At 43.9% G+C, this 8,123-nt stretch overlaps 1 protein-coding gene across 1 annotated transcript in view; it reads left to right on the plus strand.

Moving 5' to 3' along the window:
- Positions 1–5,818, plus strand: part of TSPAN8 (tetraspanin 8) — a 16,550-nt gene extending 10,732 nt beyond the window's left edge. Inside the window, exons 6-8 of the mRNA XM_017832802.1 lie at positions 353–502; positions 3,297–3,380; positions 5,568–5,818. Of these exons, the coding sequence (XP_017688291.1) occupies positions 353–502; positions 3,297–3,380; positions 5,568–5,621 (288 nt within the window). The 3' untranslated portion in view covers positions 5,622–5,818. The remainder of the gene's footprint in view (positions 1–352; positions 503–3,296; positions 3,381–5,567) is intronic.
- Positions 5,819–8,123: the final 2,305 nt, after the last annotated feature.

Below are 8,123 nucleotides of genomic sequence, written 5' to 3' on the forward strand. Positions count from 1 at the left end.
CTTTTCTTTTCTTTTCTTTTCTTTTCTTTTCTTTTCTTTTCTTTTCTTTTTTTAAAACTTGTGCACTTTCATTCTTATAACTGGTATGGAAATCACAGAATCACAGAACACGCAGTTAGAAGGGACCCACAAGGATCATCGAACCCAACCCTTAGCCTTGGAGAGGACCATCCCCAAGAGTCACACTAAATGTACAGGGTGTTTGCGACATACCAATTTGGGCCAATTTCCACATGGTAAAAGATCAAAGAAAATTTGTCCTTCGTTGTTCCTCTCAGCTCACTCACCTACTCTCCTCAAACTGAATATCACTACTTTTTTCCTCATCTCCCCATTTCCTCCTTTCCGGCAGTATCAATGCTGTGGATTGCTGAATGGACCTGAAGACTGGGGAAACAATTTTAAAAATCCTTCTGGTAGCTATCAAATCTGTCAGTGTGAAGTAGAGAAGTCAGTGCAAGACCTCTGCTTCAACTTTCAAGGCAGATACGTCTATAAAACGGTAAGAAAAATGTAATGTTCCATCTTCTTTCCACAAAACCAAGTTTTAACCCAAGGTTGTCTTTGGTGACTGGCATAGTCAGCAGTTCTGTATCTTTCCAAAAAAGCAAAGTTTTGTTTTCTTTTCTTTACCCAGATGCCATTTGTCAAAAAATTACTGTAAATACATGAAATACTCTCCTCCTCCCTCTTCCTGGGATGCCTCAGCAGTCTACAATGGTTACTATTGGTGAAAAAATATTGTGGGTGTGAGGCCAGGATGTACCTCTGGGGCAGAGTAGCATGTCAGCTACCCTTTGGCTCTCATTCCTACCTCAGAAGGTTATGTTCCCACCTAGGCTCATTCTGGTAGTAGATATGTTGACTCAGAGACTTTCAACTTGCTAAGGGATATTGAAAAATGAGCACATTAAATGCAAGACCTTTGGAGTTCTATAATCCTTTAATAAAAAAATCCACATTCATTTAGCAGGATCTGCTGGGAAGAAACTTTACATGTTATAGGCTTCATGGCAACATACTTAAAATGTGATTTCCTACAACTATAGCCTTTTGAAAACTTTGTAACAATTAATAAGACATAAATATCTGATGACAGACAACAAGAAAGAATACTCTAAAATTGGTAGGTGGACAGTAAAGATCTCACCTAGTTGATTTCAAGGTTTACCTGTCTCCTTACAAGGAAATACGGGCTCTATGCATATGTAAAAAAAAAAAAAAAAAGAAAAAAAAGTCCACAGAATAATTTAATTTTTAGGATGCTAGTGGTGCAAAGTTTGCCAGTGTGCACCTACCATAAAGCAGATATTAGCTGATGTCCATTCTGGTTGTACACTTCTGTAAATGCACAGCTCTGTAGTCAAGTTCTGCCCAAACAGTAAATTCCTCCCTTTGTAGTCCCACAGAAGGAAACACTCTTTCAAAGCAAAGGAACAGTCTGGTTAAGTAGAGGATGCCAGAACCCAATCTAGAAACAAGATATATACAGAGAGGCTGTTTTGGCCACATTTTGCCTTGGGCAAAGGACACCCGAGAAGCCATCAGTGAAATTCGGCAGGTGCAAGATGTTGCTCACGTGAACTCAAAGATTTCATAGTTTTGTGAGATGCTAGTAGAGACATCCAACTCTTGTGATCTGGGAAAAAAAGATTTGAAGATCAGTGCAGTTCTGAGTCAGCTTAAATGAGAGTGTTTTTCAGATGAACTAAAAGACATTAGTCTTCTCCTTCTATTGTGAGGGAGGAAATAAAGTGAAAGAATATAACTATATTCAAGGGGAAGGTAGTTGTAGTGTTGTAGCAGTAATGTAATTTTGATGAATTTAAGCTGTACTTTGGTTTTGCTACAGTGTGCAGAAGTATTGTCAATGCCTGGAGAAAATGTAGTTATTGTAACAACAAATGTATGCATATATTCAAAAGGAGAGTAGTTCTGCATAGAACTTCAGTTATGGTCAGCTACTAAATTTATCTTTGTATTTGGGAAGGCAATGACTAGATATCTTTCTCAGAGCATAAGGTACTGTGGCAGGTTGAGCCACATCAGAAATCCAGAATCCAATTTCCAGGCTTCCCCCCACCCCTTCCCACAACTTATCCCAACACTGGAGAGAAACCTTCAGGCCAGAGGCTTCTATAGGGGGAAGGGGAAGTATATACATTTATTTACACAAATAAATACTATACCAACTAAAGGCAACTATATATATAGTATTACACTTCTATCAGTCCTTTAAGTCCCTCCCTTCAACTTTAGTCTAGGAGAAGCCTTTCAAGGCTGATATGTAATGCAGTCTCTCTCTCGTGGGAGTGTTCGGGAACCTGAAACACTCCCTCACCAACCTCCAGTTGGTTGCTGAAGTCCTTTCTCCTCACGAAGTCCAAGAAGGTAGCTTTGAGTCCTTTCTCCTCGGTCCCCTGTCAGTCTCTGCTGTGTCATTCTCTCTCTCTCAGTCTCATACCTTGGTTCGCTGTTGCTGTAGTGTAGCTTATCACAGTAGGCGTTTGGAATCTTCATTCCTCCAAGTCAGTTTTTGGCTGCCCCCGGTCAGCTTCGGCAGGGCAACTCCCGAGGTCTTTTGGCCTGTCTCCAATTTCGCCTGGGATTCTTCTCTGTAGCGCCGAGCAGCTTCATTATCAGCCCATCCACTTGGCTCTGCTTCAAAAGCTGAGCCTCTCCTCCACTTTACATTGGAGGGAAAGAAAAGGCCCCCCTCCACAGCTTAACTGCAGAAAGGGGGGGGAAGAGGGCTTAGTTGCAAGGCCTGCCTCTCTCCTCTTACCTCAGGTGCTGTGAGTCGCATCCCTCATAAACACTCACTCTAAATGTTGTTTCTAACTCTGGCCTAGGTAGAGTTGGGGGGCTGCAGGGCTCCCCTCCCCCCGGAGGGGGAAGAAGGAGCCCAGCCACCCCCCTGGCCTTCTACACCTACACGCAGCAGACATCAACAGAAAAAAAACCTGCCAGCAGCTTCCGGTGCTGTGTATATATGATTTTTAGCAGAAGCGAACAAGACAAGTGGTGATTGGCTCTCCAGGGAACACTGCCCTGGCACCCAATCACCTCTGAGCCCCCGATTCCCGAGGGGACCATCTCAAACCATGACAGGTACACATAGCTGTGATTTTGTGTTTATTAGCAACAAGCCAAAGTAAATTCAAATAACCTTTCTTTAACACAGAGTTAAAGAGAGAAAGCATGGGAGAGTTATTTTAGCAGATGCACTCCTAGTATTAGGATAATATTAGGATAATATTGCTTATCTGTAATTAATCATTTTGTCTTATTTTCAGCCTTGTGGAGAAGTGATTATCAAATACCTTAAAGACCATCTGGTCATAATTATGGGGATCGCCTTTGGACTGGCTGCTATTGAGGTATGAGAGTACACCATTAAAGTATTTAGTAGCTGACAAGCAATATGTTCTACTTAGAAATACATTGGGAATGGGATTAAAACACCTGGCTTCCTCAATTAATAGTCAAGGGAAAACCGGCTCTCATCTTTGCTATAATCTTACTGTTATTTCATATAAAGAGTATATGGCTGCCGTGCTGTGAACTTCAGGTGAGATCAGACCACCCTGCTGCCTGTGCAAGCTTATCACAAGGGAATATTTCTGCAAAAAAATTGACAGTCCTGCAGCCAGGCTGTGCCTTGATAGTGAGACTGGTGGACAGACGGGCATGTGCATATACAGCGCCAGAAGACATAAAGCAGAATAGCCAGACTTCTCCTCCTCTTTCTCTTATTTGTGTGAGGAAAAACTCCTCTCCTAAGAAAATTTAGCCCCTAAACTACATATTTGTATCATGGAGAAATTGTAGAACTAAATTATAATTCTGAGGCATACTTTAGCCATCAAGATGGTGCACGAATGTGTCTGAGTGCACACTTGTGACACTCCATGCATGTGTGTAAAAAAATTCAGAGTATGTGAACTGTTTATTTTAATTGCCTCATCATACACTGAAGAATAACATGCACAATTTTCTCTGAAGAGAGGAGGAAAATAGGTGAGGTTATCCAGTCAGCTACTTGATTTGGATTTGATTAGGAGAAAATAACAAAGAAATGGGATTTCATCATGTTGCTTTCTTTGGTCATTTTTTTCCTTTTCACTCTTCCTCCTTGGTTTCCCTCCTCCCCCACTCCCCATCAGTGGATGTTTGAGAGAAAAGCACAAATGACAAAGATTGCTGTGCGGTGTTCATTCTGTTATTCTAAGTAAAAACTTCTTAACATTATTGGCAGAGGATTGCTCCTTGTGGTAGAAGAGTGGGCAAGAGCCCCAACTCAAAAATACACTTCCAGGAAAATAATAGTAAGCAGGGAAGAGTTACGTAGCTGCAGGACTGGGAGCAGACAGGCCACCAACTTCTTACTTGGCACAGACTTCATGGCATCTAAAAAGCTATATGTGGCAGGTCAGATCTCTCACTCATATACTGGCTTTGGGGGAAAAATAGGTGAAATACACCAATGTTAAAAGGCCTTAAAAATATAATAAAAGTGTAAAATTACATCTGTATCCCTAAGGCAAGTTATAAGTCACTTTGCTCTAGTTACTGCAGTTATGTGAGTTGTAGCCTTTAGTTCATTGGCCATCATTCTTTCTTGTTCTCCAGTTGGCGTTTTCTGTGGTGGCTGCCTCTCCCAATCATAAAAGGATTAGAAAACAACTTGAATAAACAACATGAGCCTCAGCTGGTACAAATTGTCAGCTGGCAATTTATACTTGAAAAACATTTAGCCTTTCCAAAAATATTAACTTATTATGTCTTCTCAAGCAATTGCAAATCAAAGGCCACATGCATAAAAACCTCTCTTCTCTGGAAAAACCCAGATAAAAAGAAGGGCCCTTCCCCTCTCTGCCTGCTCCATTATGCCACTTGTGGGCTGTTACTGGTTTCAGCTCACCCTATTAGTGGAAATGATACTGAAAAGAAGGGCCTAGTTTCACCTGGGCACAAGTGAAAATACGAGCATGCCCTGTCAGTTTATTCCAGCTGTGAGTCCATCCCCTTGTCTTAGCTGCACCCCTGTGTTACATATCCTCTTCTCTACCTCTTCCTTAAGTAAATTAAGTACGCTGGTGTTCATGTCGCATTGGCTGTCCCCAGCTTTAACAGCGACAGGAAATGACCCTTAGAATACCCAGTGAAAATTCCTCTAACTTTATTAGAAAAGAAAATACTGAATTTTTGTCTGAATTTCTTGAACTTCTTAGTAATTGCTGCTCTTTTACAGCTACCAACTGCATTTTAAACACCCAGAACTACAGGATTTCCGAACCACAGAGGCAATCTATCTTTTAAACAAATGAAACTTCTCCACCATGTCTGCAGTCTTACCTATGGTACATACTGCCTTCATTAAAGTGGTTCTATTCTGTAGTTGTGTTCTTTAAGAGTTACAGTGGAAAAGATCATCTTCTGCATAGCAGATTTAGCCTACATGTAAATCCAAGATATTTGCAAACAAAATATTCCTGCTGTGTATCAGTTGTATCCTGGGATTTCCAGAACAGCCAAGTAATACCAGAAATGTCTTTGTTTTCCAGATTCTTGGTTTGGTGTTTTCTATGAGCCTCTACTGCCAGATCCAGAGAAAATGAAACTGTGGAAGCGTCAGAATGACATCACCAGCCAAATAGAAACAGTTCTAGATAGAAGGATATTTGGCTTGTCACATTCAGATAATTATATGTGTGATCCAGGCAGCTGTTCTGATGAAAACAGCAGCCCTTGCATATGTGGATGCTTCACAATTTTCAAAATGACCTCTTTATACTTCATAAGGCTTAATTATGTTAATATGATTTTGTATTTGCAATAAACATCTTTGTTTATGTTTCTGAGGTGTTTATTTTGTCCGAAGACAGTATTTAATTCACGTTGAGATGCCGAGTTCACCATGCAGTGTGCCCACACAGGTGTTACACCACCCATAGCAGTCACTGTAAACAGCTGCAAACCATTATGCAGTGGCTGACTGCTCTGGGGAACTCAGGCCCCCAGGCAACTTTGCTTGTGGGGCAAGGTGTTTTCATTAAGAGAGTCATGGGTCTGTTTGACATTCGATATGGTCAGTGTTTTGTTACTTGTGAGAAGTGCAGGGACTAACTTGTCTCCAAATAGGAAAGCTGTGTTTCCTTTCAAGGGTGTTTAAATCAGTGTCTAGAGATGAGATGGTTACCCTCAAACCCAAATGATGTTTAAGTTGCATGAATGAGCTGGATTTGGTGGCACCTGTTTTGCAAATAAACATCAAAAGGTGAAACTCAAGCTCACGGGGAGACAAGGTGTACACGGGAGTCATGTGGGTAAGGCTTCACCTGGAGGAGCTCAGGGGAGCTGTGGGCTTCGTAGCAGTGAGTGGACTAACACAGGGCACATAGCAGCAGCCATATAAAGCCTGCCTGCCTTTGAACTGGCCAGTGTGTGCAGGTGTTGAGGCCCTGAGGTGCTTACAGCCCTGACTGTCCCTGCCCAGCACCCTGAGGTTCCCCCAACACCGCCCACGGCCCAGGACCGCATGTCAACCTCCTGGGCTGGTTGATCCCTGCCCCACTGATGTCATGGCAGGGCTGGTCTCCAGCTCTCTTGCCCAGCCATGGGTCCCACTGAGCTGGCCCCACTCCTGGGCCTGTGTCCTAGTCTGGCCTCAGCCCATCCCCAGGAAGTGCCTGGTGCCAGGGACTGGGGCCTCCACAGTACACCCCCTGCTCCATTTCTGACTGGAATGGAGAGATGGGCCCTGCCGCCAGTCTCTGCCCTGCCTCTCCAGGGGAACCCATGTCGTCCTGACCCCAGAGGAATTGCTGGCCTAGGTTGCTTCCTGACAGAAAGTAAATGGCATCAGGGAGAAGATTTTTTAAGATACAAAGATATCTAATTATGCCCACTGGGACCTGCTGAGGTTTTCCACAGCATGCTGATGGCCTGCCTGCTGTGTATTGGGTTGGGTGATTTCATCAGCCCCATTAGACCACCATCTTCTTCTGTAGGAACAGCTTTCACAGAATCACAGAATATGCTGAATTGGAAAGGACCCTCAAGTATCACTGAGTCCAACCCTTAGCCCTGCACTCATTCCCAAGAGTCACACCCATTCCCAAAAGTAACACCATGTGCCCAAGATTATTAGACCAATGCTTCTTGAACTCTGCCAGGCTCTTGGTGCTCTGACCACTTCCCTGGGGAGCCTGTTCCAGGACCCAACCACCCTGTGGGTGAAGAACATTGTTCTAATATCTAACCCAAACCTTCCCTGACACAGCTTCAGGCCATTCCCTTGGGTCCTCTCATTGGTCACCACAGAGAAGAGATCAGTGGCTGCCCTTTCTCTTCCCCTCACAAGGAAGTTGTAGATAGCAATGAGGTCTCCCCTCAGTCTCCTCTTCTCCAGGCTGAACAGACCAAGTGACCTCAGCTGCTCCTCATATGACTTCCCCTCAAGGCCCTTCACTATCTTTGTTGCCCTCCTTTGAATGCTCTATAACAGCTTAATATCTCTCACACAGCACAGCCCAAAAAACCACACAGTGTTCAAGGTGAGGCTCCACCAATGCAGAGCAGAGCGGGACAATCCCCTCCCTCGACTGCCTGGCGATGCTTTGCCTGATGCCTCCCAGGACACAGTTGGCCCTCCTGGCTGCCAGGGCACTGCTGACTCATATTCAACTTGCCACTGACCAGGACCCTCAGAACCCTTTCCGTGGCACTGCTTTCCAGCATCTCATTCCCCAGTCTGGGAGACAAACATCCAGGGTTGCCCCATTCCAGGTGTAGAATCCAGCACTTCCCCTTGTTGAACTTCCTATGGTTGGTGATTGCCCCCCAATCCTCTAATTTGTTGAGGTCTCTCTGCAGGGCCTCCCTGCCTTCGAGGGAATCAGCAGCTCCTCCCAGTTTTGTGTCATCTGCAAACTTGCTTAGTATCCCTTCTAGTCCTGCATCCAAGTCTTTTATGAAGATGTTGAAGAGCAAAAGGCCCAAAATGGAGCCCTGTGGAACCCCACTAAATGACTTTAAACACCTCCAGACAGCTGCTCTTAAGAGAAAACCACATACCATGCTCTTCTAGTTTAAGACCCCTCAGGTGCCTACAACTGTCT

Source organism: Lepidothrix coronata, unplaced genomic scaffold (genome assembly GCF_001604755.1).
Source record: "Lepidothrix coronata isolate B3197 unplaced genomic scaffold, Lepidothrix_coronata-1.0 Scaffold206, whole genome shotgun sequence".
Classification (NCBI taxonomy): domain Eukaryota; kingdom Metazoa; phylum Chordata; class Aves; order Passeriformes; family Pipridae; genus Lepidothrix; species Lepidothrix coronata.